The sequence below is a fragment of the Thermothelomyces heterothallicus genome (genome assembly GCF_042370625.1).
Source record: "Thermothelomyces heterothallicus CBS 202.75 unplaced genomic scaffold P884_scaffold_3, whole genome shotgun sequence".
Taxonomy (NCBI): Eukaryota; Fungi; Ascomycota; class Sordariomycetes; order Sordariales; family Chaetomiaceae; genus Thermothelomyces; species Thermothelomyces heterothallicus.
The window spans coordinates 441330-465157 of record NW_027192564.1 but is presented as its reverse complement, the minus strand read 5'-3'; the positions used below and the strand labels follow the sequence as shown (position 1 = coordinate 465157).

At 56.2% G+C, this 23828-nt stretch overlaps 7 protein-coding genes across 7 annotated transcripts; 4 read left to right on the top strand and 3 right to left on the bottom strand.

Moving 5' to 3' along the window:
• Positions 1–2: 2 nt before the first annotated feature.
• On the bottom strand, positions 3–2093 carry P884DRAFT_236931 (proteasome complex subunit Rpn13 ubiquitin receptor-domain-containing protein). Its single transcript, XM_069440012.1, has 4 exons — positions 1885–2093; positions 1743–1812; positions 1152–1668; positions 3–842 (listed from the first exon to the last, which is right to left on the bottom strand). Exons 1-4 carry the CDS (start codon positions 1933–1935, stop codon positions 314–316), a joined length of 1167 nt encoding a protein of 388 aa, XP_069300462.1. The 5' UTR covers positions 1936–2093; the 3' UTR covers positions 3–313.
• Positions 2094–2326: 233 nt separating this feature from the next.
• P884DRAFT_255321 (glycosyltransferase family 62 protein) lies at positions 2327–4026 on the top strand. Its single transcript, XM_069440976.1, has one exon. The coding sequence runs from the start codon at positions 2810–2812 to the stop codon at positions 3947–3949; it is 1140 nt and encodes a 379-aa protein (XP_069300461.1). The 5' UTR covers positions 2327–2809; the 3' UTR covers positions 3950–4026.
• Positions 4027–4793: 767 nt separating this feature from the next.
• P884DRAFT_158251 (ubiquitin-conjugating enzyme/RWD-like protein) lies at positions 4794–5502 on the bottom strand (the record flags this gene model as incomplete). Its single annotated transcript, XM_069437252.1, has 2 exons — positions 4794–5092; positions 5325–5502. Coding segments are annotated over 2 exons (477 nt in total), but the record flags the coding sequence as incomplete, so codon positions are not given.
• Positions 5503–6390: 888 nt separating this feature from the next.
• P884DRAFT_275055 (uncharacterized protein) lies at positions 6391–8856 on the bottom strand (the record flags this gene model as incomplete). The annotated part of the gene is made up of 1 exon (XM_069442801.1): positions 6391–8856. The coding sequence occupies one exon, from the start codon at positions 8854–8856 to the stop codon at positions 6391–6393; it is 2466 nt and encodes an 821-aa protein (XP_069300459.1).
• A 3214-nt stretch (positions 8857–12070) lies between these two features.
• Positions 12071–12556, top strand: P884DRAFT_267061 (uncharacterized protein; the record flags this gene model as incomplete). The annotated part of the gene is made up of 3 exons (XM_069442076.1): positions 12071–12146; positions 12208–12353; positions 12416–12556. 3 exons carry the CDS (start codon positions 12071–12073, stop codon positions 12554–12556), a joined length of 363 nt encoding a protein of 120 aa, XP_069300458.1.
• Positions 12557–13245: 689 nt separating this feature from the next.
• Positions 13246–14349, top strand: P884DRAFT_193193 (uncharacterized protein; the record flags this gene model as incomplete). Its single annotated transcript, XM_069437734.1, has 2 exons — positions 13246–13622; positions 13686–14349. The coding sequence occupies 2 exons, from the start codon at positions 13246–13248 to the stop codon at positions 14347–14349; spliced, it is 1041 nt and encodes a 346-aa protein (XP_069300457.1).
• Positions 14350–15706: 1357 nt separating this feature from the next.
• P884DRAFT_275053 (succinate flavoprotein subunit) lies at positions 15707–22077 on the top strand (the record flags this gene model as incomplete). Its single annotated transcript, XM_069442800.1, has 14 exons — positions 15707–15797; positions 15874–16103; positions 16171–16479; positions 16580–16908; positions 16960–16977; positions 17074–17310; positions 17368–18211; positions 18307–18938; positions 19372–19504; positions 19796–19850; positions 19961–20034; positions 20111–20439; positions 20525–21748; positions 21858–22077. 14 exons carry the CDS (start codon positions 15707–15709, stop codon positions 22075–22077), a joined length of 4725 nt encoding a protein of 1574 aa, XP_069300456.1.
• Between the last annotated feature and the right edge of the window lie 1751 nt (positions 22078–23828).

Sequence of the window (23828 nt, the reverse complement as noted above, 5' to 3'; positions counted from 1 at the left end):
AGGGAAACAAACCGAAAAAGTGCGTAGAATGAGTGGCAAAGAAGGGGGGAAATTGAGTATCAATTTCGTCAAACTTGACACCGTTGAGACAGCGCCAGGTCTAGCCCTCTAGATCTGACACATTCCGCCGAAGATGAACGGGCCAACGCTACGATGTATTACCGGTCGATGTACGACTTTCCCTGTTCCGTATTTGGCCTGCTATGGTCTAGCAATGACACACTCACTGTCTGTGATATGTCTTCCTACAATGCGGCTTGTGTCGTCTCTGGCACGGATGGACCTGACACACAGCCCCCTCCCGCTTTTCCTTTTACTTCTTCTGCACCGTCTTCTTCACCCCCTCCACAAACGCCTCGACAGCATCACCACCACCTAGTGGCACAGTCCCGCCCCTGACCAGCCCGCCGTTCTCCACCGCAATGCCCAAGGCCTCCGAGATGCTCGGCAGACCGCCATCCCTCAGGGCCATCGTCAGGCTAGCCAGACTCTGGCTGAACTGTGGGCTGCGGAGCACCCTCTTGAGGAGGTCTCGCTTCTGGCTCGAGCTCATGGCCTGCTTGGCGGCTTCCACCGACTCGGGCTCCGGTTCTCTCTCGATGGCATCGCCGCGGTCTCCCTGCTGAGCCAGGACCAGCACGGTGGGGGGGAGATAGCCCAGGAGGCTGTCGACATATTCGTCCGTGGCCGCCTCCAGCATCGGGATCGTCGTTGACGTGTCGAGAAGATCGGTCAGCAGAGGGTATGCCTTGCCCTCGGCCCGGTTGATCCCCCCGATTCCCGGGGCGCCCTTGAGGGATTCGAGGAAGTTCCGCACCGCCGTGGCAGCGTCGTTGCTCACCCTGCAGCTTGAGATTAGCACTTGTGCGGGCAGCCGATGAGCGTGGAACGAGAATGAGACAATGCCGGCTTTCTCATTTTGTTTGTTTCTTGGCCGCCATGCTTCTTCTCCTTCTCCTCCTCTCCTCCTGCTTCTTCTTCTGCTGGCGGGTCTCTTTAGAATGTACAGGCTATCTGAGAGAATGTCCGATGCTCTGCGCCAGATCCCAGTCCATTCCCCAGCAGCGAGAACGACCATGATATAAAATGTGCAAGGCAACAGAGAAAGACACCCGGGAGACCGGAGTCAAAGTGGAAGGATGATCACCTACGCTCGCGCCCCGTCTGCCCCTCCTTCCCGAGCATCCTCGCCCTCCTCTCTGAAGTCCCCGCCGGTTGCGTCCGGGCCGGCGCCCCCGCCGCCGCCGCCGGAGCTGCGCCGATGAGAATCACCCTGACCCTCGACGTCCTCCATGGTCTCGTCGTCATCGGCATCACGTCGGCTGTTGTTGTTGTTGTTGTTGCGGAGCGAAGCAAGCTCGCGGTTCACGTCCACCTCCTCGCCCTGCAGCAGCCTGTCGACGATGTCGCCAATCTTGAGATCCCTCGGGCTGAGCCACGCCGCGTCGCCGCTGCGGCCCTGCGGCTTTGACTGGAGCCAGAACAGGTGGCGCTGCGAGGATGAGGCGAACTTGAGGACGAAGATGCGGCCGTTGGTCTTGGAGGAGGGGTGGCTCGGCGTGCGTGTGTCGTATGGGACGAAGTTGCCGTCTGCCGGCACCATGACGAGGTCGAGCTCGGGTCGGTCGAGGGGCGCCGACCTGGGGCGCCAGCAGAAGTGGACGAGGTCTGTTGCGGGGTGTCAGTCAGCGCCAGTGCTGGGCGGGGAGGGCGGCGGGCGCCAAAAGGGGAGCAGGGCGTACCATCTTCGGAGTAGAGGTAAATGTAGCCGGGCGTCGGCTGGGGCTTGACCTTGTATGGTTTCGACGATTGCTAACGCCAAGTTCGGTCAGCGCGCTATCGGGCGAAGGAGGGGCAGGGCAGGGAAGCCAGGGGAAGACAAACATCGACATCACAGATGCCCGCCTTGAAAGTGATGATTGGCGTTATTGACATTGTCGCAGTTGTGTCGGCCTCGGCGATTTCAAGGAACTTGAAAACGAATAAGAGAAGCCGGAAAGTATGGGTGAAAAAACGGTGTCGTGAAGAGTGGTGGTTTTCAGTTCCTCTCGAAGAAAGCGGCAAACTTGGTTGCGCAGGTGGCAGCTTACGGATTACACTAGTTAAGCTCCTCGCAGTTGGTTAGGTGAACTGCTTGTTCTAGGTAGTTAAGGCTGCGAGCCGTTGACGCAGCTCCAAGCCAGAGGCAGACTACACACTGTACCACACACTGTATGTTTGTTACAGGGTTTCTTATGTCTTAAAATCATAACCGGGACCTAAACAAAGCCACCGGACGTGGCCAAAACCTCTTGATTCAAGTTTTCCGCACTGACGAGGGAGGAGGACATGTTGCAGAAACTCGTGCTTTGGCCCAGGACAAGAGACATCTATGTGCCGAGCAAGATGGCCCGGCGTTCTGTCCAACGACGTATACTTGACACCACCAACAAGCGCCCCAGCCAAGGGGATCTCGATTACCATGTATCCATACTGTGCCCTTGCAGCAATCGGAAGCCAGCATTCGGCCGCTGCCATTTTCGACTTGTCCTTTTTCGACCCCCATTGCATCCCCCCCAGCACCAGCCAACTCCGGTTAACCAACTAACGCCCCTTCGACACACCCCCCGTGGACGAGCAGCCTCTGGTTGCATTGCCGGGCCGATTCGTCGCGACCCTCGCTGGGTGACGTTGGAGCGAGCGAGCGAAAAAGAGAGAGAGAGAGAGGAGGAAAGGAGATCACTGCCCGAGTTCAGCCTCGACGATAACGCATCAACGCATCGCTGCCAACTCTATGGGTCGTCTTTCCTGATCCATCTTCGACGAACCCATGGCACGCCCCATGGGGTCGGTTCGTCTCAAGAAGACGAGCCCAGCAACACTTGCCGTCGGCGTGGCGCTCTGCATATTCATCATATACTTTCTAATAGGGCCCTCTACCCCCGATTTTTCCCCTTCTCGCAAAGCTGCCGCCGCGGCGCACCATCTCTCGCCGCCGACCTCTCCCTTCCGCAAGCCGACGGGTGACAAGCAGAAGCAGAAGCCGCCGCCCGTCGCGCATTACAACCTGAACAATGTCACCACCACGCCCAACCCGCTCGAGAACCGCGAGAACATCCTGATCCTGACCCCCATGGCCCGCTTCTACCCGGCATACTGGGACAACATCCTCCGGCTCGAGTACCCTCACGAACTGATCACGCTCGGCTTCATCCTTCCCAAGACGAAGGAAGGGAACGAGGCGACACGGGAGCTGCAGAAGAGGATCACCAAGACCCAGAAGCACGGGCCGGAGAAGGACCGCTTCAAGAGCATCATTATCCTGCGGGAAGACATCGACCCGCCGCTCGTCTCGCAGGACGAGAAGGAGCGCCACAAGTTGGAGAATCAGAAGGTCCGGCGCGCAGCCATGGCCAAGGCCCGCAACTCTCTCCTCTACTCGACCCTCGGCCCCTCGACCTCGTGGATCCTGTGGCTGGACGCCGACGTCGTCGAGACCCCTCCCACCATCATCCAGGACCTAGCCAGCCACGATCAGGCGGTCATGGTGCCCAACTGCTTCCAGCGCTACTGGAACGAGGAGAAGCAGATGATGGACGAGCGCCCCTACGACTTCAACAACTGGCAGGACAGCCCCACCGCGCTGGACATGGCCAAGAAGATGAACCCGGACGACATCCTGCTCGAGGGCTATTCCGAGATGGCTACGTTCCGGACCCTGATGGCCTACATGAGCAGGGAGGGCGGTCGCCTGCATGAGGAGATGCCCCTGGACGGCGTCGGCGGCGCCGCGCTCCTCGTCAAGGCCGATGTCCACAGAGACGGCGCCATGTTCCCTCCCTTTGCCTTTTACAACTTGATCGAGACGGAGGGCTTCGCGAAGATGTCCAAGAGGTTGGGTTGGCAGCCCGTCGGTCTGCCCAATTACAAGGTGCGTATTTACTCTGGGTTTTCTGTGAGCTGGATATGACATGCTGACCGGGACAGGTGTATCACTACAATGAGTGACTGCTTGTGCAGTCACATTTCTTCTTACCCGGGTGCCACTACACATGCGGACTCCAGGAGGAGCCGAGTAAGCGCCCTTACGAATAATAAGCGTTCGCGGGACCCAACCTCTTCAGGACGGCCATGAAGGCTTCATGGGACGACGTGGGAAAGAGACCGATCAGCTTTGGTTTCGCCCACTTGATATCCTCGCAATGCACTTCTCTCGTCGGAGGTTGCACCACTTCGTCTTCAGGAGTGGGTGTTGGTCAGCCAGCTGGCAAGGAGGAGGAGGAGGCTGTGCCTGAAACCTGTACGATAGATTGTGCGACCTTTCTGAGAACGGGCGTGACATAGAGACGGGACTTGGTGTTTTGTTTTGTATTTTTTTAAGGCCTTGTGGAACTCGCGGGCGGGAGGCCAGAGGTCACGCCCTGCTGGCTGACAGCCGTGACTCAAAGGTAACAAGCATTGCGTAGAGAGAGAGAGAGAGAGAGAGACGACCAGGGTCCGAAGGAATGGGTATCATTATTATGCATCAACTTTCTCGAGCGAGACTAAGGTGTCCCTTGAAGTCGCCACTGCTCCCACTATAACCAGTGAAACAAGTCCAACACTATGTGTCGTCGCCTTGCGCGCGCGCGCGCGCTCCCCCGCGTGTTGCCGATTCAACTGCGGTTCCCGATATTATTCATCCGTATGCATCCGTATGCATTATCAATGTCTCATGTCTCCTCTTCAAACCCACAATCTCAGATCTCTCGTAGGCCAGGAGAGAGAACCCAACCTAGATCATCATTATGGCATCACTTGCCCTCGAACCGCTCCTCCTCCACCCACAGCTCAACCAGCCTCCTCGCGCCGAGCGCGTCCCCGTCGCGCAGCAGCGCGGCGACGTCCACGTTGAGCGGCGAGTCGATGCCGGGCGCGCTCAGCAGCATGCGCACGGCGCGCACGCACTCGAGCACGCTGTAGGCCGGCGTCCAGGCGTCCTTGAGCAGGTCCAGGCAGATCTCGCCCGTCTGCAGCGCCACGTTGGCGTGCACGATCGGCGTCACGAAGCGCATCTGCGGCGGGTGGAGCGGGTAGGTCGGGGGGATGGTGATCTGGAGGAGCCAGCGGCCGTCTGGAAGATTGTTTAGGTTGCCGGGCCCCGTGGGCCACCCCGTTCAACGTCAGTCGTCGGGTTGCTTCTTCTTTTTTTTTGTTCTTTTTACTTTCAGGACGAGTTAGGGGAGAAGAAGAAGAAGAGAAGGATCCGCTCGTGGAGAACGAAGTAAAGAGCGGCGATGATGATGATGATGTTGCTGTTGTTGACCAAGACCAAGACCAAGGATGAGAAAGAAAAGAAGACATACTCTCATACCCGCACCCGACCCCCCGGCCATTGATCACCGCTTCCCATCTGAGCAGGTCCTCGCCGTCGCCAGCGGGGCCCAGGCGCTCGATGCCTTGCTCGGTAGCCGACTCGGTGGTGGTCCAGGTGTCGAGCTCCTTGAGCAGACGGCGCACGGCGCTGCGGGGGAGGGCGGAGGAGGAAGAGGGAGGGGATGATGATTCGGGGGGCATCTTCGACGATGTAAAATGCTGCGATAAACGTTCTATTGTTCTCGTTTTCTTTGCTTTCAAATTGTGTGCCGCCAAAAGCCGGTAGCTCTACTCAAGGAGCAAGAAGGGCAGCTCGTTCCGTACAAGATGTCGATTGCGGAATGTTTCGAGCTGGGCGGTTCGTTTGTTCGGTGAGGTTGTAGTCGGCCGTGTTCGGTGATCGCGTGTTCGGTGATCGCGTGTTCGGTGATCGCGTGGTCGCGCGTTCAATTGGACTGTCAGAAAGTTCCAGTTTCCGTCTTGTTCTCCGTCCTCGGCTTTTGCTGTGGCTTGAAACTCGCGGAACGCGGAGCTTTAGGGCGCGCTGACGGGGCGTTCTAGGTTGTAGTTATTGTATGTATCGCGTGCAGTGGGACGCCCGCTGAGCAAAGACCCCCACTTCCTACCCGATACCGAGATCCAGAACCGGCAATTACGTTGAAGAAAGCACCCCGCACCCCGGATGCGCACCATACAAGCTTCCAGTCGTTCAAAGCAGACATTATGTCGACCTCGGTTTGCCATTGTTCCGGGGCTTGCCCACTACCTCATGGTGCGACATATGTACAACGATATGTCAAGAAACAACTATCACCGACCGAAAAAGAAAAGATATCATGTCCCCATCGTAATCCCCCGACCGCCATTGAGACCGACAATCACTCTGGCGGTTGAGCTTGCTGTTCCTGATCTCATGTACCTAAACTTGCCCTTCATTCCGCCATCAGAAACGCCCAAAGACTTCAAACGAAACCCCGTGGGCACCCCACTGCAATCCTGCACCTCCGCCCCAAAGCCTATGGAACTGCGCCACTGAAACTCCCGAGGCACTGCCATTCACCTAGTGTTCTCCCCCTTCGATTTCCAGAACTGCATCATTCGGCTCAGACGCTTGGACTTGCTGCCTTTCGTTTTCTTTTCTGGCTCCCTCTCCATCGGAACTTCAATTGACAGTTTGCTCCGTTCCCCGTGCGAGCTGTTGACCAGGCGGCTAAGACTCGCCAGACTCGAACGCCGCCGACCGAAAGCTGTCGAAGTAAAGGAGGCGGGCCTGGGCTGCTCATTCAACGGCGGGTGCCTTGCTTGTGGGTGCTGTGCAAAAAGACTCTCCCTCGTCATCGTCGAATTGCTCGAGGTCAGAGACGGGATATCGTCTACGGAAATCCGCACTTCTGGGCCGGGTTCTCCCATGAGCAGTGACTGGAAATTGTCCTCCGTAACCGATGACGGCGCTGTGGAAATGCATTGCGCATCATACGACACTGGCGATCGCGGAGAGGGGAACGCCGAAGACTGAGTCAATGACCACGGGCTAACCGGACTCAAAGACGCCATGGGGAGATTTAGAGGGCTGACATCAACAGGCGCAAGCTCCTTGGGACGGAAGACCTGCCGGGGAGAGGGCGTCGAAGAACCAGAGTTGGCGTAGCCGGGAGACGACCCCGAAACTTCTGTCGCAAACGGTGGGGCGGGCTCAGCAAGCGAAGTTTCGTCACATTTTGAGACCGCCGGCTGAGTCGTCGCCGGTTCCGCTGCGCTTGCCACTATGTTACTTTCGGCGCTTCCCTCCCGACTGTCTTGGGAAGACGGCGGCGCAACCGCCAGTTCAGAACTCGGCTGATTCCCGCGCTGTGCCCCATCATCGGGCTTTCCCACAGTCGAAGTTCCGGCTGCAGGGGTTGAGGCGTTGATCGAGGATTTGCAGGATTCTTCCTCTTCCTCGTCTTCCTCAAACACGTCGGCCATCGATGAGCTGCTTCCAAACCGACGAAAGCCAAAGCGTCCGCCCTCGAAAGGCACCAGTTCCGGAGCACTTTCAGCCCGTCTATGGTAGTAGTGCATCCCGGGCCCAGTAAATCGACTCATGCCGGCGGCGCTGTGCAGTTGCTTCTTGACGAGACCTCCCGCCTTCTGCGCTGCCTCCCACTCTGGATTCCGTGGCAGTGGGGTGTTGAAAGGACCGAGAGCCGCGTCCAAATCAATCATTGGATATGACGTGTCTTCATCCTGATTCTGAGCGGGCTTGGGGAATGTCCATGATTTCCAGTCTCCATTTTCAGACGACTGGGAACATGGAGCCTCTGTCTCCGTTGGCGTTTGCACTGTACCGTCATCTTTGCCTTCAGCAGGCTCAAAATGGCGAGGTGGAGGCGGCGTTGGCGCTCTTCGCTTGTGCTTTCCGTAGTGATATTTGCCTTTGCGGGTTAAGATGGATCCTGCCCAAGTCTTGACCTTCTTCTTTTTCTTGCTTCTCTTCTTTGTCAAGGGCTTTGGTGGCTCTGGGCTTTCCGCGAAATCCGCCAAAAGTACATCCGCAGCACGTTCCGTTGAATTGCCTTCTGCCACACTCAAACGCGAATGGGCAGAGCGCGGGCTATCGGCCTGGGTCCGTGTAGGGGAAGGGGAGACAAACGAATCACGACCAAATAGCGACCATTTCTTTGACGATCTTGTAGGGCTCGGAGTTGCTGGGCTAAGCGGAATGCCAGAGGGAAGCGAACCCAAGAGAGGAATAGATCCTCGTCTTCTCGGAGAGAGTAGATTTGGATCTTGTTCGTGAGCACTCTGGGTCCGCTCCATAATAGCCCCTGCAGTGCTGGGTCGACTTTCGCTGGGTTTTTTGGCCGAAGCAGAGCCAGGAAAAGGATTGACTTCGCGGTCCGCATTCGTAGCGGAAATCACAGACGAAATGCTCCCCGAAACAGAGTGGCCAGGTCGTGCGGTAACAGTGCTGGAGGTATCGTTGGAAGCGAGTGACAGCGGCCTTGGGATGTACTCCAGTGTATCTGAAAACCCAACCCTGTTTCGAATCGCGGACTTCGGGGTTTGATCAGGCTTTGGGGAAGGCGGCACATGACTGTTGGGTTGGTGAGCAGCAAGGTCTGGAGCAAAAACGGGTGCCACATTTCCATTGTCGACGGACTGGGCATCAGCCGAACAATTCTGGATAGAAAATCGCTTGGGGGGTGCAGGGCTCGGGGGGGCAGGGCTCGGGGGTGCACTGCCTCCTTTTGTAGAGTTGGGAGGAGGAACGATTATTGAGGACAGATCATGGCTCGAAATAGCGGCTGACCGACGATGAGCATGGCCTCGCCGAGGTCGAGTTGGTTGAAGCGATGACGAAGAGATGCCGCTATCAGACTTGGTTGGACTGATGTTCGTTACGGTTATCGCCTCGCCGTCTCGAATGCTTCCTCCAACGAACTCGCTTCCGCCCCTACGATGTCCGTGACCAGGGGGGCGCGTTGCTGCTAGTCGGGGAGAGCTCGGCGCGGACGGAGACTGCGGCGGACTCAAGAACATGTTTTCCGGTGGCGGAATCGGCGGGAGCGAAGCGCCCGGGTTGAATGAAAAAGCCGGAAGAGCTGGGGATCGATTAACGAGCTTTTCATCATCGGTGCTCGTTTTTGCCGTGGCACTGCGAGGTTCAATCGCGGATTGGGGCCGTCGACCATTCGTTCTCGGAAGCGAGGATGGAGCGGAAGAGGATGATGGCCGTGCCGGGAAGACGAACGGTGGGTTCGGAGGCGGAGGTTTCGACCGTGGGGATGACTGCGAATTGGAGGGACGCGCCTGGGGTGATGCAGCGCTCATGGTCGGGGAACCGGAAAGACAAAAGGCCGCTCGTCGATCGAGCCTCTCCGGCGAGGGAGGGTCGACCAGCATATCGAGGCCAACTGTCGCCATCTTCCCAAGCCGCTCTGCGGCACCAGAGCTGAATGGCAACTCAGTTCAATACAAATGACATGGAAATGCCGAGGACGAACGTTGCCCGGCGGAGAGACTCGAAGCGAAATACGATCCGAGGCCAGTTCGCCGATGCTGTCGTGGCTCAGCCGATAGTAAGAATTAAACGATTAAACTCAATTGCAGTCCGGACTTTCGTAGATCTAGGCAACTGTCAGCGACGGCCGAATGAGCCGACAAAGACTGCGGCAATATACAGAAGATGCGCGCCGCATCTGATGGCGAACTATCAGGATGTGGTTTGTCGCGGCGATTAATGAGCATCACAACGCACCATTGATCGTCGAAGTCCGCGTGCCTGCAAGAGACGTGGAGGATTAGGCAACCGAATGCTGTTCCAGACGAATCCAAATAGTATGTATCAAAGGAGTGGACGGCCAAAGCCAGAGCAAATCTCGAAAGATTTGCTACCGGAATTGAACCAAGAACGCCGGGCTGTCGAGAAAGCTGAGGGCGGCGATGGAAGCGGCAGATGTGGGAGGAAGGGGTAAGAGAGCGAAGAACCTGGGTGTTCTGTCCATTGGCAGTTCAAATGCGCTGGCAATGTGCGGGGAGAGGAGACGCACTGTGCGTGTGTGGGCCCTGGAACTCCATCTCCAAAAACGGCAGGAACTGCGGCTGCAATTGTTCATATTCAGCTCTCAACCTTCCTCTGTTTTCCGGGTCTCGGCTTCGTTGATTTGAACTTCTTTTCCTTTTATTCTCCACTACATACTTGCCCTTCATCGGTAGTATCTCTTTACGTTTCACAACTATCACGCTCTTTTCTGGAAACCTTGTGACCCAAATACCAAAGTGGGAACAAAGTACAAAGGTACACATGACGTTCCGGCGCTTGTGTTGCTCTCGCTCCCGTTGATGCAACAGTCCTGTGGCATGGTAAGAATGAGATTGGGGGTCTCGTGGAGCGAGTTGATTGCGGACACGGCAGCCATTCAGTGAGATGGAGAAGCTCAATTGTGACCGCTGATTTAGTTTGGGCGCAGAAACACCCCTTCACCTCATCTAACACAACACGTTAACGTTATTTCATTCCATCCCAGCTGCCTCCATCAATGGCAACAGATAGCCCTGCGCCTCATTGCATGTTGCGCATCGGCTTTGCTCAGGATTCTGCCAGATCTTCGTTGCACAGCCAGTCGCACGCACTACTTTCCCCCTGGCTTGCGCGGGGGTCGAATGCAACCCTCCGGCTCGAATCCTGCGCAAGCGGGCGGAACAGCAATCGGCTTTCCGGTTCCTGTCGTAAATTCCATGTTATTAACTGTGCTCGCTACCGAGTCCTTACAGTACCACCGTACTAAGCACTGTGTTTCTTTCGGGCGTGAGGGCCTGGAGTTAACTGAACGGTGGCGCACGGTCCTGACAATTCTATTCAAACGCAGGACGCTAGTCCAATATAGTGTAAGGCACCTTAGTCTGTATGTATCGTAGTGTACAGGTGCGTGCGACCTAGCAGGCTGAGCGGATTTGCGGCCTGTTCCTGCATGCCGATTACTGCGGCAACTTCCAGATTTGTAGGCGAAAACAGAGGCCAGTGGCACGGCTGCAGGGTGTTCAACAGAGATACGACGCGCTGCTCAAGAACTTTACTAAAGAGCATCGAGCGAGCCTTGGCTGCGCAGTTTATGGGATACTTTGGAATAATAACTTGTATTCTGTGAGTGTACGCTAATCTATTACCCCACATTAGCGGCGCTCCGCATTGTGTGCCGAGACGACACCAATTTCCGAGCAGAACCAGTGTATCAAGCGAGAGTCAATTAGGTATGTAGTACTGTGTACAGATCCTCCAGGTTGTCCCATCCAGCCCCTGCATTAGTTCAGAATACGATATCTGAATCTAGAGTGTACTCAAGGATATACGGATGTCGCTACCAAAAGAACCGGCTCACCGCCTTTCTGCACGGACCATGGAAGGTCGCTAAAGTTTTAGAAGGCATCTTCACTAACAATCGGCCATAGTGCCTAGGCTTTAGTGGCTATAGTGCTCTGACCCACTGTACTTTATGTTGCTTTTAGCGGTTTCATTCTGCCGGTCAAATTTGGCGGTGAGCCAGTTCTTTTGGTAGCGACATCCGTACATATGTGGTATCCCGTACAAGTACCTGTATGGTACGTACAACGGAAGTGAGGAATCTGCTTTAATGGATCAGTTCAGGTGCGCTTAAAAACAAACAAAGTATGAGGGGCAGATTGAACGCCGTACTCGCAGTGGGTCGAAATGCTCAGCAGCCAAGCTTATTGTGTAGTAGTAGCAATGATCGGAACATCACCAAGAGGCATGATTGAGTTTACCATATCAGGTCATGGTGTTCACTGTTCCGGTACGATATCTAGGTAGGTTGAATTGGTACGCAGACGCCTAATTTCCGCTTCGAGAATGGAGCACGAAATATACTTGGTATTAGTCAAAAGCCCTACTGTGTACACTAGCAATTTCACCTTCAAGCGGGAGCCTGACAGCTTTCTTGACAAATTACGCTGCTCACCTGCTGATCTGCCCCTGGGACTTTAGAGTGGGGCTGTCTTTAACGCCCTTCAGCCCAGCCTCATTTCAGCTTACCTAGCGGGCCATCTGAAGCGGCAACTCGAACCCCGCAAAAAAAACACGGCTCACCGATAATTCTGCCGGCCAAACTTGGGTATACAGTGGGACTGTCCTTCCCAAATTTTGCGCCCAGCAGCAACACGAGAGACTCGACCGCTTTTGCGTTTCCTGGTGGTGGTCTTCTTTGAGAGTGGAGGACCGTTTTAAGAATCATCAAAGATGTCTACAACAGCGGTTACTGCGGCGGCAACGCCGGAAGGAACAGTGACTAAGCCTCTTGGAATGCGAAAAAATGGTACGCCGATGGCGGTCCGCCGCATTTGCAGCCTTTTTGTCATGCTGACAGCACCGGCCAGGGAAGCAATGGCATGCTCCGAAGAAAGCTTTCCGTCCTGGTTCTGGCCTGACACCGTACGAGCAACGGGCGAAGGCCAGAGTTGCGCAGGCCGCTGCGAAGGCCAAGGAGAAGGAGTTGAAGGAAGAAAAGGAGGCAGAACGGAAGGTGCGCGGTGCGACCTCGGATATGATCGAGCAGCCGCGGAACGCTAACTGTCTACTGTGTAGAGACGGATACAAGCCCTGAAAGAAAAACGAGCGGCAAAGGAGGAGAAAGAGCGATATGAGCAATTGGCGGCCAAGATGCACAAGAAGAGGTTGGAGCGGTTGAAGCGCAAGGAAAAGCGCAACAAGTTGCTCAACTCATGATCGGCATTCGGGGCGGATCGTTCGGATACCAGCTCGCTGCGGCACATAAGGCCGCTTCAACCACATCACGCGGCATGGGGTTCCTCGTGGCAGAACAGCTCTGAAGCAGCATGCCCGGGAGGTCAGGTCGAGGGAGCAGCGCAGGCGGCTGCTCTAGTGTGACTCGCTCGTTGAGCTTCCCTCCGCACATATACCCACAAATACAGAGGCGGTCACCACGAGGGCTAGGTAAGGCATGGTATTCCTGGCAAGCTAAGACGCCTGACGACAGCCGCCTTGGCTGGGGATTGCCGATTCGTGGTGATCGAAGTTACTCAGGGCACTCGATCATCTATACATTAGACATGGCATACGGCTGTATGTTCTGTGTAGGGTATTTACTCTATCATCAGCAGACTAGCACATTATACAGTTTTTAGCTGAGTCTGATGGCACCTTTCTATCACTTTCCCATTTTTTTCTGGAGGGGAAGTCTAAAGCGGTAGCAGAGATTCACATGCCACCAGCTCACTGAATGTACGTAGTAACTTCTGCCCCTTGACACCGAGTTCTGTGCCCCACCTCCGCTCCTCAGCGGTCTCATGACTTGCGCCTCGCAACCAGCCCAAACCACTTCAAGTCAAGCCTCGCGCGTGACTGTACGATCTACCAGCCGAATCCCATAAATAGAGCCAGAAACGCAGAGGACCATGTCCCAAAATGGCGGCGACACAACCAAATCGTCGTCGCCAGGACGCCCGCGGCATCAAATAACAAGGTCAATTTCCGAAATTTCGTCGCCGATTCCCCTGCATCGCCGGCATTCGTATCGAGCAGGAAACGAAGGCGAGCGCGAATCGCGCGCTTCGGCTCCGCAGTCCGCGATACTCGCCGTCCAAGGGAAACGTTCATTTGAGTTGCCTCGCTCCGAGGGAGTCACCCCAAATATCACCCCCAACGCGAGCCGACGGACGAGTGTGCTCTATGCCTCAGCTGACGAGGTGATGCCGGCGGCGGAGGCTCCAAAGGAGAATGTGTTGGTCAACCGGCCCTCCAGGGAACAACAACATGCAGCAGCTCGGGAGAGGTCAGCATACCAGCTTAATGACCCTCGCTATTGAAACCAGTTGTGCGCTGACCGCCTTTCTAGTGGCCTGCAACGGTCCCTAGCAGAACTCGGGTCTTTTGCAACGACAACAACAAAGCAGCTCGACGACGCATACTGCGCTTTTGTGGAGAAGCTTAGCGCGTTGCAAGGCACCATCATCGCACTCAAGGAGCTCTGCGAACGTTCCCGGCAGCTGAACGACAGATTTAACACGGAGGCCGACGATCTGGTTACAGACATAAGTGCACAACTAGACACATTCGGGCAGTTTGAGGATCAGCAGAAGCGCATTAAGTTGCTCCAGGGTCGCATCCAAGCGGGGAGGGAGCGCATCAAGTCCCTGAGCGAGCGAGTCGATGCCGTAAGTACGCGGATCGAAAGCTGGGAGCGAGCAGACCGGGAATGGCAGGAGAAAACTAGGAAGCGCCTCAAGGCCATCTGGGTCGTCACGTCTGTCGTCTTCTTCCTGGTCCTTTCACTCCTCATTGGCCTCCAATATGTGCCCGAAAACGCGGAGAGCACAACAATCCACGTCGCGAGTCAAGGCCTGACTAGCATCAGGGATTCGTCTGGAGCAGACCCAGAAGCGTCCTCAAGCGCTCAAAAGTCCGAACCATATGGAAATGGCTGGTCATTGAACCGGACAAGATCCTTAGGGCAATCATCTCAAATGGTTGACAAGCTCAGGGCATTCGACGAATTGTAAGCATACACATCAAAAGAGGTCTGACGGCACAGGATACCCAACTGTTGCTGCGTTGTCAAGTCTTGGTAACCGAGCGGTAGCATTATCCGTAACAAACGATTCTTTCTTTACTCACTCCCACAGCAACTACCTGGTAACTTGGTTTTTGATTTCAACTGCGACAGCGCAGTACACAGTGCAGTCTGTTGTAACCGAGGGTTTCCAGTGATCCGGGGTGAGGCCTCACGGCGAAGAGGTTCCACTCGAGTTTTCCGAGATGATCAGAAGGGTCAGTTTTGCCGAGGACGGGGTCGGTAAAGTGCTAACTAACTTGCGCGCCTCTGTTGATCCACATTTGCCCTTGGCTGTGGACGTAGACAATAAACTACACTACGGATTACACGTACGTACACACTCGGGAGCAATATCCGTCCACAAACGTGCATACTCGTGACTGCGATGCCTTGACGTTTTTGCTCCTTGCTTTGCCCGATTACTATAAGTAGACAGAGGCTTGGCGTGCTTGGCTGCTTCCAGGGGTAAAGGCGCCAAGCAGACGTCATCAAGCAGGCTGGGGTCCATCAAGGGAGCTTGGAATGATCTGCGCCACCTACCAAATGCGTCATGGGCGCCACTTAGCAGCGCTGTAACTTAGACTGGAATTCGGTCACTCGGCCTTTGCACGGAGACGGCTTCTGGCGGGAGAACACACTCACCGCCCAGCTTCTTGGCTGTCTTGGAACGACGTTGTTGGAGTGGCTCAGCTGCATACTGCGTATGTTACCCTTCAACTCTGTCGTTGCTCGATAGAATAAATATCAAGAAGCTGCAACAGTTATCCGTGTTAAACCGTCTGGGCGTTGATCTGCATGTCCGATTGCGGGGTGAACCAAGACGCAGGCAAGTCTTGGCCCTTGCTATCAGTCGTCTGGCGTGCTTGACTGCCTGCTTATTTTGTTCCTTCACGCCTGGGTTGTACTTGGTCTCTCCCTTCACACTTACGTGTCTGGCTCGCAGTTTCTGTTTGGTGCGGTGCGTATAAGGGCCACATCAGTGTGCGGCGCAATCTGTCAGGCATCAAGCGCCGCACAACTTTCGATTCTCTGCTTCGACCCTCGAGCTTCTGGTGCGATTGTGCCCCGCTATCTTAAAGACGCCCGTCCGGGAAACGCCCGTAACCTTGAGTAGTTCGGGGTCATCTCACTGCGCAGTTGGAAGCTGTGCATTTCTATCTACCAGCAAGAAGTTGCGAAACAAGTGGAATCCTTCTTTACCCTAGTATCACCCGAGTACTCTGCCGTTCCGGCCCGTTCGTTCGCGGGCAATGGTGTCTGTCAGCTCCGCCGACACGCCCCAAGATTCCAGCCAAAATAACAAGATGGCGCCCGTCCTGTCCACGGAGCTTCCAGTGCGAGCGGCATCGGACCCCGCGCCAAAAACGCAGGCGCTGACGGGAAAACAAGAGCATTGTTTGTTTCCTGTCCCTCGCGCCCCTAGACCATGTCGGTCCCACCCCAACATCTCGCTGACACACCTCCTTCGCAGACCTGAAGCGCGAACTCATATCTGAACAAGTGAAATGGGAGATATCGGAGCTCAATTCGCCTACGGCTCTGCGGCGGTTCGGCGCACCGTTCAAGTCGGACTACGGCGAGGTATCACCGCTCGATTCGGAATTGCCCATCCTCCGATACATCTTTGTCCACCATGTCCGCGAGTTTCCGTTCCTCGACAAGGCGAAGGAGAAGGAGTTTTGGCAGGATAAACTACAGGTGGTAGGTACGTCCACCGGTCTAGCGCGGGGGAGCGAGGGGGCTGATATCCGGCATTCGTCTCATCTAGTTCCTCGAGTCGTTCGCGAGCAAACACATTTCGTCTTCCGAAGACCGATTGGAGGAGACCAAGAGGAGGAAGCTAGCCACCAAGGCTAGGAAGCTGGTGGAGCTGATGATGGTTTCGGGGATACCAACGTCCTCAGGCTTTGAAGAAAGAATCAGGTTTTCCGAGCTCGAGATCGTCGATGCCAACGCGATAGACAGCGGTGTTCTCAAAACGCTGCCGGAGGGAAATTATCTGAACGGATGGGACGTTAATGTCGCTGGTGTTCGGATGATTACTGTTAAGCGGAAATTGAGGAGCCACGAGCATGCCGTAAGCTTCATGCTGCCACTTGCGAAGGTGACTGGTTGCTAATCGATTTACCAACGTCAAGGTATTCCTCCTTCGGGTCAGGAGGAAAAATGCGCCAGAGCACTACGTCGGGCGACGCTTCGGCGACTTCGCTCGTTTACATAAGAGATTACGGACCGAGTTACCGGGCAAAGTCCTCCCACCTCTGCCCCAGAAAAACAAGACACATTCCACGGCACCCGGTATCATCGGAAGCCATAGCGAGAATGAGTCTGAAACATCTTCCATCTCGTCGGTTTCCACGCAGATCCCCAACAGCCCCCTGCCGAATGGCTGTGGGCGCCAGAGCGACACGCCACAGAGGCTGTTGTCTGTAAGAGGTAGGTCTGAGGCCGAGCATTCGAAAACTGCCAAGTTCTGCATACTCACCGAGCCACCATCGCTTAGACCGTCGCTCGGCCGACAGGATATCTCCTCGAAACTCGGTTGACGACAGGCCAGTGAGCCCGGGTCTCCTGAGTCCCAAGCCGCAAGAGGTCAGTGTTTCTCGCTCAGACGAAAACGACGTACATTCCATCGCGGCAGCTGACTATCCCAGACTGTGGTAATATATAGAGAGAACCAGAGAATCTCGTTGCGTGCGTTTTTACGAACGCTGCTGCAGAACCCCCAGATTGCCGGCACAAAAGCTATGGAGGAGTTCCTGCTCGCTGACCCGGTAAAACTGACTGACGAGGACTGGGACGATATTGCCCGCCGAAAGCACGTGGATAAGAAGCGGGTCGAGGAGCAGAAGCGGTTCTACGAAGTGGCAAGGAAGCGCGCTGCCGAGCTCGACGTCTACATGGAGCAGTTGGTTACCTCGCAGAATCCCCTTCCGCTCTCGCTGCGTGCTGATTATCCGTCCAGATTCCGACAAGACATTGTCGAGCGCAACGGCCTGACCATGCTCTTCCAGGAAATCCGCGATAAGGAGACGATTCAGGACCTGAGCCTGCAGTACCAAAAGTTCGCCGAGTGGCTGCGCATCGAAGTTGCGGCCACCATCTACCACCTCTTCCTTGCCGAGGACAATTCGCCAGAGCTGTTCGCTCAAGCGAAACGGATTCACTCGCTGATTCCCTATACGCTCGTGAAAAACGCCATCCGGATAGCCAACCCAGCGGCCGTCATGTCCAGCATCCTCGACATATTCTTGGCACAACCCTTTGGCACCCGGTCTTTGATGCAGCGTATATTCTCCATGACGTTGCATGATGGCATCAGGGCTTTCCAGCGGTCGATCGATGCGCTCGGTGATAAGATCGGCGACCCCGTCTTCGTCGAAAAGCTCAAGACATACACGAACGCCGACGAGCACATCAAGCAGGCGATCAGGGATGAGGCCGCGGACGAGAACATCGACGTACTTGTCGCCATCCTGCGGTCGGAACTCGTGGGTCCTGCGCTCGAGCCCGAGCAGACCGAGCGGCTGTACAACGCATACGTGGCGTTCAACAACGCGGTTGAGAACGTTGACGAGGAGCTCCGGCAGGGCGCGCAGCTCTTCTCGTACCTCAAACAGCTACAAAAGTTGTACCTTCGACAGAGGGATAAGGCCATGATGTTGAGTCTCATTGAGGAGCCCGTCACGCTCCAGCTGTTTCGCGACTTGTTTACCATATTCTACGAGCCTCTCGTCAGGGTGTACAAGTCGGCCAACGTCTACAACAGCGTGACCGACTTTGCCCATTTCGTCGACGACTTGATCATGGTATTTTTTTTTTCTTTTCATTTTTTCTTTTCATTATTTGAGCCCAAGGAAAAGGGGTTTTGATGATGATGATATTGAGCTGACTCGGCATGCAGGTCGTCGAGAAGTGCCGCGAGCAGGATGCTTCCGCGGATCCTAACCAGACAGTGCAAGCCTTCATCGACCTATGCCAGCGGCACGAGCACCACTTCTACAGCTTCGTGCACCAGGTGCACACGCACGACAACGGGCTCTTCACGCAGCTGATGGGCTGGGTCGAGGGTATCCTCGAGTTCCTCCGGCACGGGCCCAAGAACGGCAGCCTCGACATCAACGCGCTGTTTGAGGGCGCCGTCAGTTCGGCCCTAATTGACAGGGAGAAGGCCATCGCCGAGATCGACAAGCTCATCGCGTGGCAGGAGGCGCGCAAGAAGTGGCACCACGACAAGACGAGACAGAAGATGGCCGCCGAGGGCGGGCCGGGAGACGCGGACGCAGTGGCGCCGCCGGGGGCGCTGACGTTCCGGTCCAGCGACTTTGGGGTGGACCAGGAGGACCTGGCGGAGATGGGGTACGACGACGACTCGGAAGAGGAGGCTGAGGCCGAGGAGGAGGATGAGATGGACCCGATCGATGCGGAGCGCAAGCGCCGGGCGCGGAGACAGGCCCGGCTGCGGCGGAATGCCGGTGAGCCAGAGAAGCCCGAGGTTTCTGAGGTACACAAGCTGAAGGACAACTTTCTGGCTATGTTGCGGGTGGTGCTTGCCGAGTAGAGAGAAGAGAGGCTTGTCGCAGGTTCTTCGTTTCCCCTTTCCTCGGTCCTCCTTTATTTTTTTTATTTTATTTTTTTTTTTTTTTTTTGGCCCGTGTCAAGGACAGACAGGGCCCCTTCGTTGTTGCATACTGATGTTTCCCTATGCATTCATTACCTGCGATTAGAATTGGTTAACTGGCATCTTTCTTCTACAGCAGAAAAGCATCCAGCAGCAGTAATTGAAGCAATTGGGCATGCAATGGCGTTCTCCTCGTGACATCTTCAAAGGAGGTGGTATCGTGGATGCGCTGACAAACCAAGGGGGATGGACTTTGGCAGCTGTCATTGGTGCTTCTTCAGTTGTTTGACGCTTGGCGTGCCTGTGCCGAGGGACAATCTCTCGCTTTAACCTGACTTTGGAGCACAGTTGGCGGCAAACACATCATGACGCCCCACTCGCTCTTCCGGTGCTCCCTGGCCCACCAAGCGCGGGCCTCGCCGGCAACTCGGGTAATCAGCCCTCGCTGATTGGCTCGTCCGCTAGAAGCTCTCGTGCGTCGGTCGGGACTTGGAACTGGCGAGCAACTGCACGACATCAAAGGAGGCTCAAATTATTTCCCTGATGCTCACCACCTCCCCCTTCAAACCTCGTTAGACGACAATGGCTTCCACAATGGCTTGGAGGCGCCTAGCCGCGGCGCCGGCGGTAAGTAGCTCCCACGTTCCCCGTTCGCTCGCGCGCCTGCTCGCTTCAGGTTTGCGCGAGATTCCCGCTTCTTTCTCTTCCCTTTTTCTCGCACGTGGAAAAAAGTCCCGGCCAGTGGGCTAACCCGAAGTCTATCCGGCAGCAGCTCTCGCGTGCCGCCAGAAACCCGATCCGCGCATTTTCCACAACACGGCCAGTCGGTAGGTCAACCAAAGCAGAGAATCCCCCAATTGGCGCGAGGGGGGGCGGGGAGAGAGAGAGAGAGAGAGAGAGAGAGTTAGGGGAGGCTAACTGTGGCGGCTTGTCACAGCCCGCGTCATCGCCAACGGGCCGCTCCGTGCGAAGGAGGCGTCCCCGTTCGTCAGCAGCAAGTACCCGGTCATCGTACGTGTCACCCCGTGCTTTGGAGCTCTGCGCGCGCGATTGATGAGCAGGATCAATTGACCTTGACGGAACACAGGATCATGAGTACGACGCCATCGTGGTCGGTGCCGGCGGTGCCGGTCTGCGTGCTGCCTTCGGTCTCGCCGAGGCCGGCTTCAACACGGCTTGCATTTCCAAGCTCTTCCCCACGAGAAGCCACACGGTCGCTGCCCAGGGTGGCATCAACGCCGCTCTCGGCAACATGCATGAGGACGACTGGCGGTGGCACATGTACGACACGGTCAAGGGCTCCGACTGGCTTGGCGACCAGGACGCCATTCACTACATGACCCGTGAGGCTCCCGCCTCCATCGTCGAGCTTGAGAACTACGGCTGCCCCTTCTCCCGGACCGAGGATGGCAAGATGTAAGTTGTTCCCCCCTCCCCCCCACCGCGTCTGGCGACCCAACTTGGGCAACACGTGGCAAGACTGACAAAAAGGTTCCAACAGCTACCAGCGTGCTTTCGGTGGTCAGTCCCAGAAGTACGGCAAAGGCGGCCAGGCCTACCGCTGCTGCGCCGCCGCTGACCGTACCGGCCACGCTCTGCTCCACACCCTCTACGGCCAGTCGCTCAGGCACAACACCAACTACTTCATTGAGTACTTTGCTATCGACCTGATCATGCAGGACGGCGAGTGCCGTGGTGTATTGGCCTACAACCAGGAGGACGGCACGCTGCACCGGTTCTTCGCCAACAACACCGTCCTGGCCACCGGTGGCTACGGCCGCGCCTACTTCAGCTGCACCTCGGCCCACACCTGCACCGGTGACGGCATGGCCATGGTCGCCCGTGCCGGTCTGCCCAACCAGGATCTCGAGTTCGTCCAGTTCCATCCCACTGGTATCTACGGCGCCGGCTGCCTGATCACCGAGGGTGCTCGCGGTGAGGGTGGCTACCTCCTCAACTCGGAGGGCGAGCGCTTCATGGAGAGGTACGCCCCGACGGCCAAGGATCTTGCCAGCCGCGACGTCGTCTCGCGTTCCATGACCATGGAGATCCGCGAGGGCCGCGGTGTCGGCCCCGAGAAGGACCACATCTACCTCCAGCTCAGCCACTTGCCCCCCGAGATCCTCGCCGAGCGTCTCCCCGGTATCTCGGAGACCGCCGGTATCTTTGCCGGCGTCGACGTTCGCAAGCAGCCCATCCCGGTCCTGCCCACCGTCCACTACAACATGGGCGGCATTCCGACCCGCTACACCGGTGAGGTCCTTACCGTGGACGAGAATGGCAACGACAAGGTCGTCCCCGGTCTCTTCGCCTGCGGTGAGGCTGCCTGCGTCTCCGTCCACGGTGCCAACCGACTGGGTGCCAACTCGCTGCTCGACCTGGTCGTCTTCGGCCGTGCCGTCTCGCACACCATCCGCGACAAGTTCACCCCCGGCGCCAAGCTGAAGCCGATCGAGGCCGACGCCGGCGCCCAGTCGATCGAGACGCTCGACAAGATCCGCAACTCGAACGGGCCCAAGTCCACCGCCGAGATCCGCCTGGCCATGCAGAAGACCATGCAGCGCGAGGTTAGCGTCTTCCGTACCCAGGAGAGCCTGGACGAGGGTGTCCGGCAGATCACCGAGGTCGACCAGATGTTCTCGCAGGTCGGCATCAAGGACCGCAGCATGATCTGGAATTCGGACCTCGTCGAGACCCTTGAGCTCCGCAACCTGCTCACTTGCGCGTGAGTGGCCCCCCAACACTCCTGTTGTCTTATTTTTTTTCGATGATTATCTCCCATTCTTCTTCCCGATGAGGCGCTCAAAAACGGGCGGCTAACGAACCGGAAACAGTGTGCAGACCGCCGTCTCGGCCGCGAACCGCAAGGAGTCCCGTGGCGCTCACGCCCGTGAGGACTATCCCGAGCGCGACGACAAGAACTGGATGAAGCACACGCTCAGCTGGCAGAAGACGCCGCACGGCAAGGTCGAGCTCTCGTACCGCCGCGTCATCGACACCACCCTCGACGAGAACGAGTGCAAGCCCGTGCCCCCGATGAAGCGTGTCTACTAAACAGAGTCGATGCATACCCGAATGTGTGTGCCAAGACTTGACTGTTGGGCCGCGCGCGCGTGGGGAGGCTGCCTGATGTGACTTGTCCTCTGATCGGAACGGGGAGTCAAGTCGATTCAGGCGGAGGAAAAGAAAAACAGGCGAGCGCTCAGAATGGACTGCCTAAGAAGGTCGGTGTGATGGGAGTGGAGAAACGTGAAAACATCCATATCCGCCACTATGGGTGGGCGTTTTGTGGGAAGGAAAAGAATACCTGCCAAGCATATCATTCGGTCATTTTTATCCTTTTCCTTCCTCATGTGTCGTGTTGTGTTTGGTACTCCTGCGCCCGGAGGGTGGAGATCTGGTTGTGGAGGAAACGGGGCTTCATGTTGGAGGCTCGGAGGTGCGGGGAGGGGGACGATGGAACGCGTGCTTGTAAACTAGCAAACTTGGACGGTCTCCTTGTTGGGGTGGCTTGTTGGTGTGTACACAAACAGAAGAGATAGGCGCAAGAAACGGGAGTCGTTGGAAGAGGCGCGAGTGGGAAATGAGTATTTATTCTTGAAATCCCTTGGCAGCCCCTGGGGTGGTGTTGCTACCTTTGTGTGCCGCGGTTCCACGGAATCTTGTGATAAATCGTTCCACCTGCGCAAATTCCAGAGGTATATCCATGAAGGAAGCGAGGGGAAGTTAGGGGAAGTTAAAACAGGTATCGTACGACAAATGTCCTACTTTGGACGGGAGTTCTCGGTTCGGTGAGTTTCAAATGTATCTCCGGGTCATCAACCAAGTGCCAACTTCCCACCCAGATCAGCAGGGCTGCGGGAAGCGGAACAATAAGGGCGTCGAAGACGGAGCGGCTGATCAAATGCATGGTCAAGCATGAAGATGATGGAAACATCCCGAGGGCCCATGTGTCTAGGGTGACTGAGGGAAGGGGGTTTTCCTGGTGGATGACCATGTTGACGACCGCGGGGCTCCTTGTCATTCGGAGCGGGCGACTTCTGGTACCCGGTAGTTCGCGCTGAGAGACGTGGTCGTGGTCGCGGTGGTAGTGGTAGGTGTGCTGTTGTTGTAACTGGGGAGAAAGCTGAGAGTTGGCGATTCGTCGACGACGACGACGACAACAACAATAACAACAACAACACTATGGATTCCTGGGACGGCACTTCCCTCGAGAGTCGGGAAGGGATCAAAGGAGGCAGGGCTCAATATCAGGCACTAACGCCCAGCCCTGCCTCTTATAACCATACCACAATTAGGCATGCGCCGAGCGGTAGGTACAGGAGAAAAACATTGCGAGGGAATCGACCCGCAATCCGTCCGCTTGTTCTCGGCGAACACAGACCTTTAGGATCAACGATGTCGGTGTGAGAATCTCGCAGAACGGGAGCGTCGACGCTCAATGGCTGAGCACGTTTGTGGAAGGTGTTCTGGAAGCGCGTTCTTGATGCAAATCTTAGGTTCGCAGACCTTTTCCTCATAGCCGCATCCTTTGCAATCTCTTGTCTGCGCTAGGAAAGGAGCGGAAACAGTGGGCTCCCAAGGCCTGACGGTACTTAATCTTTTTTTTTTTTTTTTTTTTTTTTTTTTTTTTTTTTTTTTTTTTTTTTTTTTTTGATGAGAGTGACAGATTGGGGAAGGTCCAAAGAATAGCTAGTTACAGAGCATTGGAGTCGCATATGCCACTTCCTGTGCGAGCTCGACTCCACTTCCCAGGCGCGCTCAAGACGTGCCGTGGTAGTAGGATAGATACCTGAGGTATGTAC

What these genes read in the sequence shown, in the direction of transcription:
- P884DRAFT_236931 (XM_069440012.1), bottom strand. Translation starts at nt 1,935, where the DNA reads ATGTCAATAACGCCAATCATCACTTTCAAGGCGGGCATCTGTGATGTC. An exon ending in TTACCTCTACTCCGAAGATG is followed by an intron (nt 1,669 to 1,742) that starts GTACGCCCTGCT and finishes ACCCCGCAACAG; the next exon opens with ACCTCGTCCACTTCTGCTGG. An exon ending in GGGGCAGACGGGGCGCGAGC is followed by an intron (nt 843 to 1,151) that starts GTAGGTGATCAT and finishes CTCAAGCTGCAG; the next exon opens with GGTGAGCAACGACGCTGCCA.
- P884DRAFT_255321 (XM_069440976.1), top strand. Translation starts at nt 2,810, where the DNA reads ATGGCACGCCCCATGGGGTCGGTTCGTCTCAAGAAGACGAGCCCAGCA.